At 40.4% G+C, this 15789-nt stretch overlaps 3 protein-coding genes across 4 annotated transcripts; all 3 read right to left on the reverse strand.

Annotated features, from left to right (window-relative positions):
• Positions 1 to 1443: 1443 nt before the first annotated feature.
• On the reverse strand, positions 1444 to 11745 carry LOC119119764 (alpha-N-acetylgalactosamine-specific lectin-like). Its single transcript, XM_037246368.1, has 7 exons — positions 11738 to 11745; positions 2786 to 2842; positions 2667 to 2682; positions 2503 to 2588; positions 2272 to 2406; positions 1895 to 2006; positions 1444 to 1696 (listed from the first exon to the last, which is right to left on the reverse strand). The coding sequence occupies exons 2-7, from the start codon at positions 2840 to 2842 to the stop codon at positions 1611 to 1613; spliced, it is 492 nt and encodes a 163-aa protein (XP_037102263.1). The 5' UTR covers positions 11738 to 11745; the 3' UTR covers positions 1444 to 1610.
• LOC119119760 (galactose-specific lectin nattectin-like) lies at positions 8042 to 9294 on the reverse strand. Of its 2 annotated transcripts, none has more exons than XM_037246362.1 (6): positions 9158 to 9294; positions 9063 to 9084; positions 8900 to 8985; positions 8672 to 8806; positions 8472 to 8580; positions 8042 to 8304 (listed from the first exon to the last, which is right to left on the reverse strand). In XM_037246362.1, exons 1-6 carry the CDS (start codon positions 9215 to 9217, stop codon positions 8222 to 8224), a joined length of 495 nt encoding a protein of 164 aa, XP_037102257.1. In that variant the 5' UTR covers positions 9218 to 9294; the 3' UTR covers positions 8042 to 8221. The 2 variants fall into 2 exon arrangements, with proteins under 2 accessions (XP_037102257.1, XP_037102256.1); XM_037246361.1 differs by having other exon boundaries at positions 9063 to 9099; positions 9162 to 9293.
• Positions 11746 to 13294: 1549 nt separating the features above from the next.
• LOC119119763 (galactose-specific lectin nattectin-like) lies at positions 13295 to 14704 on the reverse strand. The gene is made up of 7 exons (XM_037246367.1): positions 14643 to 14704; positions 14472 to 14534; positions 14366 to 14384; positions 14149 to 14231; positions 13923 to 14057; positions 13664 to 13775; positions 13295 to 13579 (listed from the first exon to the last, which is right to left on the reverse strand). The coding sequence occupies exons 2-7, from the start codon at positions 14532 to 14534 to the stop codon at positions 13500 to 13502; spliced, it is 492 nt and encodes a 163-aa protein (XP_037102262.1). The 5' UTR covers positions 14643 to 14704; the 3' UTR covers positions 13295 to 13499.
• Between the last annotated feature and the right edge of the window lie 1085 nt (positions 14705 to 15789).

The following is a 15789-nucleotide window of genomic DNA, read 5'->3' on the forward strand; positions in this document are numbered from 1 at the left end:
AATGAGGTCATTATCGCAAAAACACCTGTGTGCTTTGTGGGGGTTTTTTTTCCCCAGACAAGACTTTTCAATTGAATCATTTTTGTAGCGGACAGCATTAAACAACTTTATTAAACAAGCGCATGAATGGAAAATATCTTGTTTACTCAAATCTGTGTCATCCTCCATTTTCCTTTTTTTCAAGTCTTAAATATCTCAATCAGCCAATCTATGAAGCTCTCAGCTGTGGATGGGTTGATTTCTCTGTTTACATGTTCTTTTTCCCTCGTGTTGTCATCTGCGGACGTTGAAAAATATAACAAGCTTATTTTTGACAAAAGAAAGTCCACAATCGCTTTTCAAATGAAGAGCGTCGAAGCAAAATGGTGAAAACTTCCCGTGATTTAAGTCATAGAAAAAAATTGTGGTGGCCCCCCCCCAAACAAAACCCTAAAAAGAACATGGATTTGACTCACATCAAGAAAAAAACTTGAAAAAATGATGGCACTTGGCCTGCACGTCAATGATGATACTTTCGGAAAAGATCGGAAAGAATTTTCCATTGCACATGCATGTTGAACCAAGGTGTGTCCTGTAATCTACATCATTACTGTCTAACCAGTAATGACAAGAGCTATAAAGCAAATCTCGCCAGCTTTTGTTAGTGTTGGCTTGTGAGTGAACGATTCGTTCAAAAGAGCGAACCTTTTCAGTGAATCTTTTTTCAGTTCAAATGACTTCAACCAACATGCAATAGAGGCTTTGCAGTCACGTGATTTTATCACGTGATTTTGTGTTATGCCGCCATCTTGGCGGTCAACCGGTCAGCTCGTTCCTACGTGTTCGTACAGATTCAGTTTGATTTCTGCGCTACATTTTCACCGATTTCATCCGAATTATGGCTGATTTGCTATCCAATGAAGTTGGGCATTTGGATGAAGAATCCAAGAAACGTTACCGAGAGAAGTTGAACCTTGTTGGCACAACGGATCCGTACCTTTTACCGAGAAGCATGCTAAAATCACCTGAGCATTTTGCAACAGCCGACCTGCCTGATGACTGAAGTATGATTTGATTTGTATTGAGGACCGAAAGTGCCAAAATGAAATGAATAAATACACCCTGAAATGAGTCATGTGTAGTAGATGCGGTTTTTTTTTTTTTTTGTTTCTTTAATATATAAATAATGAATTCACACCGACGTATTAGGGAGTGGCGCCACCTAGCGTATTAGAGTATGTATGCCACTCGCTCGGCATCAATCCATTTTGTAGGGAGTAGCGCCATCCAGCGTATTAGAGTATGCAGCAATCCATTTTGTAGGCAATAGCGCCATCCAGCGTATTAAAGTATGTATGCCACTCGCTCGGCATCAATCCATTTTGTAGGTCGTGGGCGGTATTGAAACTTACAATTGCCATCGGTTCAGTGTCTGTATAAAGATACAGTCATGAGTGAAAAACATTTTTAAGCACAGCAATTTATTTCTTTTTATTCATTGAAAAGCGAAGTTAGCCGTTCAAATAAGATTACGTGATGGCAATCGTTAAAAAGTGAACATGAAGGATACCACAGATATGATGTCGTAGTTAGCTTGATTCAGAAAGTATATGATTAAAGAAGATGGCTGGTTAATGGCAGCAATTTTTCAGCACAGGCTTGATGCAGACAAACGTGTTTTCTTCCGTGCAGGTGTCATCATTCCACAACGTGTCCGCTAGAAAACACACAAACGAGGCTTACGTGTGCTCTATGCTTCTTTTAAATATGCAAATGTAATCATGGATTTATAGAATATATGACATATTGATATAATAATATATTTGACATCATGTGTGTGTATATATATATATATATCTATCAAAATGGCATCATCATTTTTTGTTACAATGTTGGAATTTGTAAGCATACAAACCAGTTGCCTCAATCTCTACACAGTCTTCATTTCCTGCATTGTTGTCGGGTTGGTTAGGGCCAAAATTTCTGAAATCAACTATTTTGCCATCAGTCCATACAAAGTCATCTTCCTGTAAGATAAAGTCATATTTCATTTAAAAGGAAAGACCGAGAACACATGAGACGACAAAGACATATTTGGCAAACATTGAGGTTGTTATGATATTTGAATAGATTGACATCAGTTTCCATCCAATCTTCAACCTCTACTACGTAGCTCTGCAGGCCGTGTGTTGACACAACCACCCTTCCTTGACAAAATTGGGTGTGGGCGACCGACGTATTTGTCAAAGCACACCGAGTGAACACAAATGATTCAATGAGAAGGCATCTCACCAGAATGGCATCATGGAGTCCAATCCAGGTGTCGACCATAGTACCAGCCCCCTCTCGAATCAGCTCAATAACGACGGCGTTTTCCTTGGCGCTGCCGATGGAGACCAAATTCCCGCCGAGGATGTTGCAGACGCTCTGAAAGGAAACAAATCAAGAGAAATGATTGAAGCCGTTAAGTTGATCAACTCCGGAATGTCAACAGGCAGGAAACCGTGTGAAAGGCTTTCGTACCTCGGCATCTAAGAAGGACCTGGGCTCGCATTGGTAGAGGTAACAATTTTGGTCCAACTGAGTCCATCCTGGAGGACAGTCAGTAGCTGCAACATAAATGCTGGCCATCAAATGATTTCTGTCGTCAAATGGAAGCAAGATTTTGAATACAGCTCGCTACCTACCTTCCGGTTGTCTACACTTATGTGAAGACCGTGAAGAAGAAGAAGAAGAGCACAATGTTCAGTTTAGAGAGCCAAAACAAAAGGATCGAGGAGAGTCCTGTGGTCGTACATTGACTTACAGCTTGGGACAGTGCGACGATCCCGCAAAAGACGAGCAACGGGTGAAGACGAGACATCTGTGTGATCATAAGAATGAATTTTCAGCGTTTTTTTCTACTGATTTGGATTTGTGTGGTTTTATAAAAACCGTTTTCAACTGGCTTGATAGAAATCAACGTGCGCGGGCAAAAAGGCAGGATGTCAAACGGGGCGTATGCTTGCTTACCTTTGCAGTCTTGACGAGTGATGCTGAGGATGTCGAGCAGGAAGGTTTTTATGCTTTGGGTTGACAGTTATGGAATGTCGTACCCTGAGTCACATGACACGTCAGACAAGTTTACTCAGTTTCTAAAACCTCACTGGGAAATGTGTCATATTTTCCTTCAATATATCGATATTGACCCAAAAATCGGCCATAGCACGACCCCTAACGAGGAAAAAGCGGGTTGGAAAGTGAACGGATGAATGTATCGGCTCTTTTGTTCAGGTTCACGGGCAGCTGATGTCCACCTCGGCCAAGATCAGCCCGTTCAAATCAGGTGAGTGGACATCACCAGTGGCTTTTAAAACAATACAAATAGAAGTGAAAAAAGATGCAACAAAATGATTGGTGAAAAGTAACGCCAGAGCGGTCGGTCACTGTACACAAGAACTTGTTTTGCTCGGTCCATTTGGAATGTCATCACGCGTCACTACTTGGCTTTTGTCCAATTCTGCACCCAAACATTAAGGCAATTACAGTAAAAATTCCAAACATCCTTGCCAAACTTGTTTCTGACGAAAACGAGACGGTGTGTTGTGACGCAAAAGACCTCTAATGAGTACAGTATGGCTTAACAGCACAGCTGAGGTAGGTGTTTTTCGAGCGATGTGTCAGATAGCGTTCAGTCAGTCTGTCTGTCGGTATGGACGTGTTGTCTTAAAGAAGACTCAAGACAGTCAACGCCTCCTGATCATCTCTACGAGACCAGATTGGTTTACACCTCTCACCTTATCTAGATTTCAAACGTAAAAAGCAGATGTCTCCTTTTTTTTTTTTTTTTCTTTCTGTGAAATGAGTTGAATTTATTTATTTGGGAATCTAGGTTGAAGCTATTTTTATTTTGGGGTCTGTAGTATCTTTTCTGTCCGTTCAAGGAGGTTGAATTCTAAACACAGTTTTTTCGCAGACAATGATGAAAATATGTATTAGGAACATTTATCATAAAATGTTGACTTTAGTATCGATAGGTTATTTGCCAGCGGAGTGGCAAAACATTTGGTTGGGGTGCCAGTTTCCACCCCTTGCCACCCCGTAAAACCGCCTATGGTTTCAGTGAGCACAAGAGTTTGTTCAATAAGATGTTTTACTTTTTCTTATGGTGTATGTTAGTCTTGTTGTCTTTGTTGATCCAATTAGCATTGGTACAAATGTATTTAATGGTGATTGAAATTGACCATTTGTTAATGTGGTGATGTTGGATTGCATCAAACACGTCACCAGGAATCAATCTTCAGCCTCTTTTAATTGTGTCACGGAATGTCAGTTATGTCACGTAACACGACAGACAAGTTGAGTGCGTGGAAGTTTGCACATCCCTTACCAGACCCCCCAAAAAAAACAAAAAACAAACACATTTGTTTAATCAACTTGCTCAAATAATATCCATCACCAATTGTCAATCTCACTTATCCCGTTTTGGCTGCCTGAAAGTAGACTCAAACCTGAACTGGTCGCCCGCCACCACCTTAATTGTTGCGCGCACATTCTCCGAGTCGATGCGCGGGAACTGAAATCACGTGGGCTGTGCGGAAGTCAGCTAAGTGAACCACGACACCGGAGATGGACAGTGGCTTGTTGAGCAATACCCCTATTTTCTGAGTAATCCCAGAAAAGAAATAGAAATTGCAGAAGCCTTGTATGGCGCTTTATGCACATCACACGCTACTCAAAACATTTGAAAAAGCATTCATTTGAAAATGGTGGTTAACCCTCCGTTGCATAAGTGGGTCAAACATGACCTGGTGAGGTTGTTTTTTTTGAAATATTTTTACAACAAAAAGTTGTTATCTTTTCATATTCCCGGTATTCCTCCAAAAACATGTTTTTGACATCATGGCGTTTACATTTTTAACTTACCTTTATTTATACCTTTAATACATTTCAAGAAATTGTAGTTTTTGTATTATGACCCCAAACTTCCAAAAGTGGGTCAAAAATGACCCACATGCATTTTCTATAAAAACCCTAACCGTAGTTTGAAACCTGAACGTTAGTTTGAAACCCTAGTTTGAAACTCTAACCCGAGTTTGAAACCCTAGTTTGAAACCGTAACCCTGGTTTTAAACCCTAGTTAGAAACCCTAGCCCTAGTTTGAAAGCCTGATGCTAGTTTAAAACCTCACTTTAAACCCTAACCCTTGCTTGAAATCCTAACCCTAGTTTGAAATCCGAACCCGTTTGAAACCCTAGTTCAAAGCCTAGTTTGAAACTTTACTTTTAAACCCTAACCCTAGTTTGAAACCCTGACCCTAGATTTAACCCTTAGATATATACGTGGGTAAAAAATGACTTGGTGAGGTTTTTTTTTTTTTTTTTTTTAAATATTGTCATAATAAAATGATGTTATCTTTTCGTATTCCAGGTATCTCTCGAAAAACGTGTTTTTCACACTCACACACAATTCAATTATTATGTGGTCCTCCTAGATATAATACCTAATATCATAGAAGTGAACACTGAGAAGTGTACTATGAGAAATTCAAGATTCAAGCGTTTGTATGCCAGCGACGAGAATACTCGTCATTGACATGAATGACTTAAGATCCCGTGAACGAATATTCTCGTCAACTTAGCTTTATTTTATTAATGGGTAGATACGACTCCCGGCCACTTCTCCACTTTAAACTATTTGATATAAGTCTATAGAAACTTGTAGTGGTTAACTCCGACCACTTGATGGAGTTGCACTTATTGGCTCATAGCGAGGCGATGTAAACTGTAAACCAGGGGTGTCCAAACTTTTTGCAAGGAGGGCCAGATTTAATCAAGTGAAGGGGCCCCGGGGCCAATCGTTTTTTCAGACATTTTTGAACGACAAAAATTTCATGCAAATACACAGTTATAAAACAAATTTCATTGTCACAATTGTCTTTATTTTTCAAATGACAAAATAACCAAATATAAGCCATTCAGGCAGATGTGAACAACTCTAAAAACACAAATTCTGCCTTTCATTCATATCTGAAGAGTCAGATAACATTGAACAAACTGTTTGAAATGCCTTACATGAGTTTAAAATTATTTTGGCCTCATGAACATTTTAAACAGGAGTTATAAGTCATGCAAATGTGTCTGTTATTATTAAAACTTAAAACAAGTGAGTTTTGCTCTTGTCATTTACAATATCTTTCAGAAAGTAATAGTTTGTGTCATGTCTACAGGTTTATAACATCAACAGTATTAACATGGCCACTTCGTAATATTTAATTTTAAAAGTCAAAGTCTGCTTTATTTAATTTTGATTGACTTTTGACTCCGCGTGAAGAATCGCTGTTGTGATGCCATTTCAGCTTGGAGCTGCTTCACTTGATCAGCGCGGTGACTCCCTGTTCGCTTGCCGTATGTGTCAGCATGTTTAGTCTACTAGTGTGTCTTTAGGTTGAAATCCTTAAACAAGGCAACCGTCTCTTTAGAAATGAGACAAACACAATTGCCTTGATTTTCAGCGAAGAAGTATTGTAATTCCCATTTCTCTTGAAAGCCGTCGACGGCCCTCAATGTCAACTGTCCTGTTTTCTTTGCAGTCGCCATGGCAGAAATGAGCGGCCACCCTTTGGTAATAGGAGGAATTACAGGTTCAAGTTTCTTTTCTTTCTTTTTTTTTATATTCAGTTTGACAGTGCAGGCGGTCCATAAATAATACATTATAAGACCGAAGCTGCGGGCCATATGAAATCTGATCGGGGGCCGGACTTTGGACATGCCTGCTGTAAACCCAACCCAAATGGGAGAACAATGGAGAATGGAGTAATGGAGGAAGAAGTCCGGAAGTGAGAGAAAATGGCCCAACGGAAGCGATCGGCTTTCAGGTGGATTCCAATTGAGCAAACCGTCGCTCTCCGTGAGTGCTGTAGAGCAAAACGATGGTGCGAATTTCGAGGAGATGACTGTGAGTACGCGACAGACATGGCTCATATTTAAGATAGCATTTCAAGTCAGGGTAGGAAGTGCGTGGTCCCAGTAGCACTCGTGAAAAATGGTGACACCATCAGTGGCTGTTAAAAAAAAAAAATAATCAAAGGATGAAAAATATGGAACATAAAGACTGCTTAAGTCATGCTAAATGTATATTGTACTGAAAGGCGTGTTTGGGATGGTGCGTTCAAATATTTGGCTTTTACCCAAAACATTGTAATCAGTCAAATGAACATTTCAATCATCTTTGACAAACTTGTTTTGGAACAAAGAGAGCCGCTGTGAGTGGAACCGAAAATAGCTACTACCTGTATGTGTTATTTGCATACATAGGACGCTCAGTGGCCTAGTGGTAGAGTGTCCGCCCTGAGACTGGAAGGTTGTGGGTTCAAACCCCGGCCGGCCGGGTCATACCAAAGACTATAAAAGTGGGAGCCATTGCCTCCCTGCTTGGCACTCAGCATTAAGGGTTGGAATTGGGGGGTTAGATCACCAAATGATTCCCGAGCGCCGCGCCGCTGCTGCTCACTGCTCCCCTCTCCCCCAAGGGATGGATCAAAATCACACGGGGATGGGTCAAATGCAGAGGACAAATTTCACCACACCCAGATGCGTGTGTGACCATCATTGGGATCAGTCAAAATTTGGGTGCGTATTATACATGGGTACAGGCTTTTTTCCAGCATCGACATGCCATTTTTAGGGTGCGTATTATACACGGGGGCGCATTATACATGGAAAAAAAACGGTATTTGTCCGTTTGTTTTGTAGCTTTTACTGTATATAATATGAGGTGCTCGCTCATACATTGATTTGGGTTGACAGTCATAATGGCCCCTTCGAAAGAAGCTATGACTACAATGCGGCCCGCCCAAAAAATGACTTTGACACCTCTGTTCTATATTATATCTCATATTTCATTATATCTTATATTTCAAAACAATATTTAAAGACAATTACAATCAACATAACATTTTACGGTCCTTTTGCATTGCCGAATGAAACAACAAAAGTTAAAAATGGGCTTTTGACTACCATTCTATGATTTAATATGACATATCGGTGCGAAGATTGGAGGGAAGGAATAACACTCAAACCTATGTTTATGCTCAGAAAATGGAATTTATTGAAAAGCTGTGGTATCCATCCAAATAAGTTTCATTGACGGGAATCATTAAAAAATGAATGGCTGTCTGATGAACATTGAAGGACGCCATAGAAACTAGCCAAACAAAGTTGAAAAGACATTATTCAAGATGATATGATCCCAAGATGGCCGCTTAATGGCATTGTTTTTTGTTCACGGGTCTGATGCAAACAAACGGGTTTGCATCCGTGCACTCGTCATCATCCCACAGAGAGTCTGCAAGAAAACACAAACGACGGTCAAGTATGGCACTTTCAAGAGATATTTGATCAAGCGTCCAGATTCACCGCTTGCAATATGCCACTTTCAAGCAAAAAAAAAGAAAAACGATATTTGATCAACCACCCAGATTCACCGCTTGCAATATTCTTAAGCATACAAACCATCGGCCTCAATCTCGACACAGTTTTCAACTCCATTGTTGTCGGGCTGGCCAACACCAAAATTTCTGAAATTAACCGTTTCGCCATCGGTCCAAACGAAGTCGTTCTCCTATAAGGCAAAATCACATTTGAGTAACACATCACACTCAGACAGTCGCTGATAAGCTAGCGTGACGCGATTCAATGAGAAGATAGCTCACCAGAATGGCATCATGGAGTCCAATCCAGGTGTCTACGACAGCACCAGCCCCCTCTCGAATCAGCTCAACAACAAGGGCATGTTCCTTGAGGCTGTTGATGGAGACCAGATTCCCGCCGAGAACGTTGCAGACGCTCTAATGGGGGGGGGAGTCGTTTCAGCACTTGCGCTTCGTTTTCATTTGATTTTCTAACGACTCCATCATTTCCTATGTGAAAGTCTTACGTACCTCTGCATCAGGGAAGGTCCTGGGATCGTGTTGAAAGATGTAACAGTACTTGTCCAACTGAGTCCAGCCTTTGGGACAGTTACCGTCTACAACACAATTGTTTGACATTAAACCATTCAGTCGAAATGTTCAACGTGTGTCGGATTTAATCACGGCTACCAACCGTCTTTTTCCTGTTCATGCCTCTGTGAAGACGACAAAGAAGAAGAGCACGGTGTTCAATTTAGAAAGTCAAAGCTCAAAACTATTAAATCATACCGTAGCTCGGGTCAGCGCAACGATCCCGCAAAGAACGAACAACAGGTTCAAACGAGCCATCTGTGAGATAATAGAATGAATCGTTATAACAATTTGGCTCGCAGCTTACCATACGAAAGGATTCCCCCCCCCCAGAAAAACACGCAGGTGTAAAATTACGTACCTTTGGAGATGAGTGGATGCTGAGAATGACGACCAGCGAACCTTTTATAGGTTGGGTTTAAAGTCTGGAATGTTGTAGGCTATGTCATATGACATGTTCAACGAGTTTAGTATGTCAGTCTATGCAGATACACCCTCGACGGGAGAAATCAAGATTGCAAAATTTTGTTCCAACTCGTGGGAACCGAGAACCCATCAGACTTAATTGCCAAACTCAAGCCGTATATAAATCCTTTTAAAACAACCAAACTCAGTTGGAAGCCACATATAAATAAATCATTTTAAAACAAAACATGTCAAAAGTCGTTTCTATGCTTTATAAAACTAAGGATGTGCTGAACAACAAGTCATTGTATATTATTTATAGCTCGCTATTATTTCCATGTGATGTATAGTATTGTGTTTTTGGAACAAGCACATAAAACACATTATTATTATTATTGTTCTATTGTTCTTTTTTTTAAATATACAAATAAATAGTATTTCTTTTAGAATGATCATTTTAAAAATATTTAAATAAATAGTATTTCTTTAACAATTCTTATTATATTAATACTGGGTTGGATTGACACACTTAGAATGTTGCATCCCATGTCACATGACATTGACCGAGTCCAGTAACATTCAGTAGCATATTTATGCCTTTTCCAAATTCGCACAGTTAATGATTAAAAAACACTCTTCTACCATTGGGTAAGTTGCTTCGGAATTAAAGCGAGTCATTGGCTAGGATATGCGTTGATGTAATTAAGCAGTAATGCTTGGTTGCAAAGAAAAGATAAGCAGGTCTATCAAACCACGATTGATTGGTTATATCACTCACCTTTCGTCACCTTACATGAACTGAACCCACAAATCGGAAAAAACCCTCATCCACTAAAAAACATAAATCAACCACTCTCCAAAGTCTTCAACCTAATCTTGCCTGTGCCTGATTTAAACCTACCGTTCATATTTCTTGGAATTTCTGAGGGTCTTTGTTGTGGCCCATGTCCTTTGTGATCTCAAATTTGAGGACATGACAGTAGTGGTTGTATTTGTTTTATGCTCACGGCTTTAAAAAGTGCTTTTATTGTTTGAATCATCTGCTCGTTTCTTATATTGCAATGATTCTTGTTCAAATGCAATGTGGATTTTTCTTTTTTTTTTTTAATCCCACCTCGTGGTGAACTAATCGAATGGAATGACTTACCATTCTAGAATTTGGAGACAGGCACACCGGGGACGGCTCTCATTTTTATTCCTCTTATGGGGCTCGCTAGAGTCATAAATATGTGGATTTAGAAAATCATTTATGTTTGAATATTAGCGCCGTTTTACAGGGGATTTCCGCCTCTCATATGACATTATGAGCCACACCCAAATGAAGCAACCCTTGTTGTCGCTGTCGTGCAAAAAAAAGGTTGGCGGCCATGATGGCGCTTGCTGCTGCTTCTTCTTTGATATCTTTGTCTTGTTCTTCAGTGGCGTCGTCGTCGTCTTCTCTCTTCTATTGCAATCCAGTGTGGCAGAAGTAAGAAGCACATTTTTAATCTCTCACTGATTGCCAACAAGTGAGTGAAGAGACACAAAGAACAATATTACAACAAAAACAGAAACTGAATGCCACACCGAATTATAGTTAAAGTAAGCTGTACCAAGAAAAAGTCACATTTTAGTAAGCGTGGAGTACACGATAGAAATGAATACTTGTGGGTTGAAATAAGGATGTCTGAGTCAATTGACAAGTTTGAATTTTTGCTGTAAATATTTGACACGTGTTAACCTCTGGGTGGCGCTAGAGGACACCTACCCATCCTTTCTTAAATCTGTGATGATGAAAATCGAATTCTACACTTTCTTCCTTTCATTGGCTGACAAGATGGATTCCTTTTCTGTGTCAATAAGGACTTTTGTAGCGTCATTGTTTTTTTTTACCGGAATAGAATCAAAGAGTCCAAAGACAGGGAGCCATCCTCTTGGTGAATCACTTCATCAACAGGTGCTTGTTCCTTGAGGCTACTGGTGGAGACCAGATTACCGCCAAGAATGTTGCTGAAGGGAAATAATCAAGAGAAGCAAATGAGCAGCTCTTCAACGCTTGCACTCGGTTTATTAGCTCACAAATGTTGACGCTAACAGACATTCGGTCTTCCATACATCTGCCGTCATTTGGGAAGACGTCATGTCCAACTGAGTCCTTGAAGAGGGCGAGCACAATGTTCAATTCGGAGACTAAACGATGGACAGACACATTTATGAAGAGTTGCCTCGTCATATGTCGACTTACAGCTCGGCTCAGTGCAATAGATGAGCCATCTGGGAAATTCCTTTTGTGTCGTGGAAAATCCGGTTTAAAACTGGCAATGTTTCAGAATTGAAAAAATGTTGGGGTCAGAGGAAAGAAAAAAGCAGACGGAACATTTGGACTCGTCTCACCTTTGCGGTCTCCGCGCCTTCGGGAGATGAAAGTCACCGCGGCTTTTATACTTACTGTGCTTTGGCTCGACACTTGGAATGTTGCATCCCATGTCACATGACATTGACCGACCGACTCCAGGAACATTCTCTTCCAAATTCACACAATTCATGATTAAAAACACTCTTCTGCCATTGGAGAAGTTGGTCCCGAATTAAAGTCATTCGAGTCATTCGAGTCATTGGCTATGAATACGTTGATTTAATGATGTAGTCGGGCCTGTCTGTATGGTTGCAAAGAAAAGGGAAGCAGGTCTATCAAGCCACGAAAAAAACCGAATCCACTAAAAAACATACCAAAACTTTGTTTGATGAACCACTGTCCAAATTCTTGAACCGAATCTTGCCTGTCCCCGATTTAAAGCTACCGTACATATTTATTTGGTTTATATTTTAGGGTCTTTGTTGTGGCCCATGTCCTTTGTGATCTCAAGTTTGAGGACATGACAGTAGTGGTTGTATTTGTTTTATGCTCACGGCTTTAAAAAGTGCTCTTATTGCTTCAATCGTCTTACAATGATTCGTGTTGAATCTGTGATGTTATGTTGAACTGACAGACTTTAAGATATAGAATAGAATGGATTAGCTAGCAAATGCTAAAAGTCATGAAAGGCTGACCTACGTTGTGGTGAAAATTAGTCAGTGTTAAATCCACTGTAGTCCTTCTTTTTACATGAATAGAAAGCACATTTGATCTGAAAAAGCTTTGGCAGAGGTGTCAAATCCATTTCCAGAAAATAAAAACCCTGCCACAGTTAGTTTGGCTTTAGCTACAGGTGCCTCTCTTCAACCAGCAGGTAAACAAGTTGGTTCGTTCGTTCGTGCGTTCGTTCGTTCATTCATTCATTCATTCATTCATTCATTCATTCATTCATTTGTGCACTCAGTTAGTTAAAAACAAAGGTGTTGCTTGCTTTTTCTTCTATTATATAAATGGCTACAAGTGGATAGACAAGTTTTTGTAACTTTTCGCACCTAATTGTTCCGCCCGTCACGAATACATTGCTGTCATAGATGGACTTGATTAACTTGTCAGTCAGTGGAAAATTAGCTTGGAGTCACTGTGCCATTGATTACTATGATTGATTACTATTATATATGCATTATGAACAGCCCAGCTTCTATAATGACTATTCAACAAATCAATTCATAAATGGTGTTCTATTGTTTAAGATGGGTGTCAAATACAAACAAAACACTTAACATGTTGGTGCATCAGTTGGCACGTGTATAAAAATACTAATGTATAAATAATAATGTTCTCATCTTAATTTACTCCCCACTGGACTTAACTCAGTGGGTCATCTTATTGTAGGGATAATTGCAGGAAGCCATGACTTATTCTGGTTTATTGTTAACCCGCCCCCTCCCCCAATCTAATGGCATTTAATTCACTCTCTTGTTCCCTGAAGGTGATGTGTCACTTGAACAGTAAGTGGACATTACCTGTCAAACAAAAACCAATTGTGCAGTTGGAGCTGCATTATAAATACCAAGTTGGAAGAAACAAAAAACACATTTCCTATGCAGAGACAGATTCCTTCATTTATTAGTGATAAGTCTTAAGGTTTTTCTGGACTGACCACAACCAATCACAAGTCAACAATGCAGGTGAAGCCAAAAACAAAAAAAAGGGGAAGAGACCTGAAAATAAGACCCTGAAGTATTTTGTTCTCATCCAGAAGGTGGGAAAGGCATCGTGTTAGAAGATATGATGGACTGGTTAGTGTTTCTTGACATGGACGTATTTGGCACAAATATATGGACTGAGATCAGCGCAGTTGTCATCATGCCACTGCTCATCTGTAAAAAAAAGAAAATCACATTAAAGCTCCCAAAATGAATTTTGGTTTCAACATCTACAAAGAAAGGAAATGAAGTATTTACTTCCGCTATCGATGTCCACACAGTCCCCAGGTGAGACGGCGTCATTTGGCTGACCCGTCTCAAAGTCTTCAAAATCATCAGGGGAGCCATCAGTCCAAATGAAGTCACCCTCCTGCAAGACAAAAATCCAATTTAGATTTCACTTTATTTAGGCTAGTGACAAAAGTGAGTCCGGAGGACCCTTTGGCATTCAATGTATCCAAATATTGCGACTCAACACCATCAACATGATTCAATCCAAACTTTTGTACAGCCTTACCAGGATTGTATCATGGTAGCCAATCCAAGTGTCTTCAAAAGTACCAGCAGCTTCCCGGATTATTTCAATGATCACTTGGTTTTCCAGCTCACTGTGGATGGAAGCCAGATTGCCACCAAGGATGTTGCAGACGCTCTGATGAGGAAGAAAAAAAACCCCAAAAAGGTTCAATCAACACATCTGGCTTTGAACGACGTCGCAACTACTGGGTGAAAGTCGTCCGAACCTCGGCATCGGCAAAGGTTCTGTCATCGTGTTGGTAGATGAAACAGCGGTCATTCAACCGAGTCCAGCCTTTTGGGCAATACCCTGCAACACAATTGGAGGCGACAACTCAACCCGAGGAAGGAAGGAAGGAAGGAAGGGCAAGGAAGGAATCCAAGCGTGATGTCTCTCTCTCTCTCTCTCTCTCTCTCTCTCTCTCTCTCTCTCTCTCGACTTACCTTTCTTTGTCTGACATGACTGCGAAGAAGAAGAAAATGGCAAATCACTGACGATGATCAACAGCAATTTTTTGCTTTCGAGTTACTGGATCAAGTTTGAACTCACGATGCTGCCGAACAGCCCACAGATCCCGCAAAGGAGGAGCAAGGAGCGAAGAGCAGATGCCATCTGCGCAATGACAGACAGAAGACAAGCTTGGTCATTTGTGCCTTTGACAAAATGTGCATGCGTGGTGTTGAAAAGGAGTCCCAAATGGATTTAGTTGCGTGAAGTTACCTTTGCTGTGCTGACGCTCGGTGCGGAAGGACAATAAGCAAGCTCTTTTTATACGGTGCGTTGACACAGCCCTGGAATGTGAACTACGGCAATTGTCTTGTCATGTGACACATCTGACTCGTTTTTTGGGGGAGCCGCTCAGGTTGCTTGCGTATGTCGCTCTTTGGCCTTTGAACAAACCAAACTTGTATCGAAGGATTTTTGCGCATTCTTACATTGAACAAATGATCTTGAATAAACTCAGCTTTTTTTGCCAAGTTGTTGCATGAGATAAAATCATTCCTTTTTTTTTTTTTTTTTTTAAGCAGACCTTACATCTGCTTAAAGAAACTGTATCTGGATCCAGATGATTTTATTTTGTGCAACCACTTGACGAAATAGAATGGGGAAAATTCAACCATTTTTTGGGTTTGTTTCGTGCAGCTGGACACGTATTCCTAAACAAACACCAAAGCAGTTCAATCAAGGCCAATTTATTTGCATACGCCTCCAAAAAGGTTGACTCCGATTCATCACATCCCCTACTCCGAACATGCAAAGGATGATTTCTTTTCTTGATTAACTCGTGAATTAAATGAGAAAAAAAATCATTCAAACGGCCAGTTTGCTGGGAAAAGAAACAAAGTCAAAGTCTGCTTTATTGTCAATTTCTTCAAGTGAAACAGGGTGGTGCACTTGCCTAGAAGGAAATGTTCTCCTGACTTAATAGCTTCTTTGAGCAATGCCAGCATTATTCATTAAGTACAAAACACGCCTTACACACCTGGCCACTTACGTTTGGATGGGCTCTGGCTTCCTTAATTAAGTACACACCCATTCCAAGCTTGTTTGGCATGTTAAATGAAACCATGATTATTTCCACTCACGCCTGAATCCGTCCGCTTTGACGTCATGTCACGGACATTTAAGGCACACCGTCAAGGACAATTAGAGACTTGAAGGCCATGCGCCATTTTCAAATATGTTCTGTCACTTGATGAGAACAAATGAATTGTCGTCGATTAGCGATGTGCCCATTCATTTTTGCGTGTCTGATGAAAATACATATTTGGGGGGATCCCAATCAAGCAGTGCGGCAACTTTAGAAAATGATCAAAAAAAGAAATTAGCTTCATGTTTATCAATGCGTAAGATTGAACAGAAAGTT

Source organism: Syngnathus acus, chromosome 2, assembly GCF_901709675.1.
Source record: "Syngnathus acus chromosome 2, fSynAcu1.2, whole genome shotgun sequence".
Taxonomy (NCBI): Eukaryota; Metazoa; Chordata; class Actinopteri; order Syngnathiformes; family Syngnathidae; genus Syngnathus; species Syngnathus acus.

What these genes read in the sequence shown, in the direction of transcription:
- LOC119119764 (XM_037246368.1), bottom strand. Translation starts at nt 2,842, where the DNA reads ATGTCTCGTCTTCACCCGTTGCTCGTCTTTTGCGGGATCGTCGCACTG. An exon ending in GACTCCATGATGCCATTCTG is followed by an intron (nt 2,007 to 2,271) that starts GTGAGATGCCTT and finishes TTTATCTTACAG; the next exon opens with GAAGATGACTTTGTATGGAC. An exon ending in TGTAGAGATTGAGGCAACTG is followed by an intron (nt 1,697 to 1,894) that starts GTTTGTATGCTT and finishes TGTGTTTTCTAG; the next exon opens with CGGACACGTTGTGGAATGAT.
- LOC119119760 (XM_037246361.1), bottom strand. Translation starts at nt 9,269, where the DNA reads ATGGTAAGCTGCGAGCCAAATTGTTATAACGATTCATTCTATTATCTC. An exon ending in GCATGAACAGGAAAAAGACG is followed by an intron (nt 8,986 to 9,062) that starts GTTGGTAGCCGT and finishes ATTGTGTTGTAG; the next exon opens with ACGGTAACTGTCCCAAAGGC. An exon ending in GACTCCATGATGCCATTCTG is followed by an intron (nt 8,581 to 8,671) that starts GTGAGCTATCTT and finishes TTTGCCTTATAG; the next exon opens with GAGAACGACTTCGTTTGGAC.
- LOC119119763 (XM_037246367.1), bottom strand. Translation starts at nt 14,534, where the DNA reads ATGGCATCTGCTCTTCGCTCCTTGCTCCTCCTTTGCGGGATCTGTGGG. An exon ending in GCTACCATGATACAATCCTG is followed by an intron (nt 13,776 to 13,922) that starts GTAAGGCTGTAC and finishes TTTGTCTTGCAG; the next exon opens with GAGGGTGACTTCATTTGGAC. An exon ending in TGTGGACATCGATAGCGGAA is followed by an intron (nt 13,580 to 13,663) that starts GTAAATACTTCA and finishes TTTTTTTTACAG; the next exon opens with ATGAGCAGTGGCATGATGAC.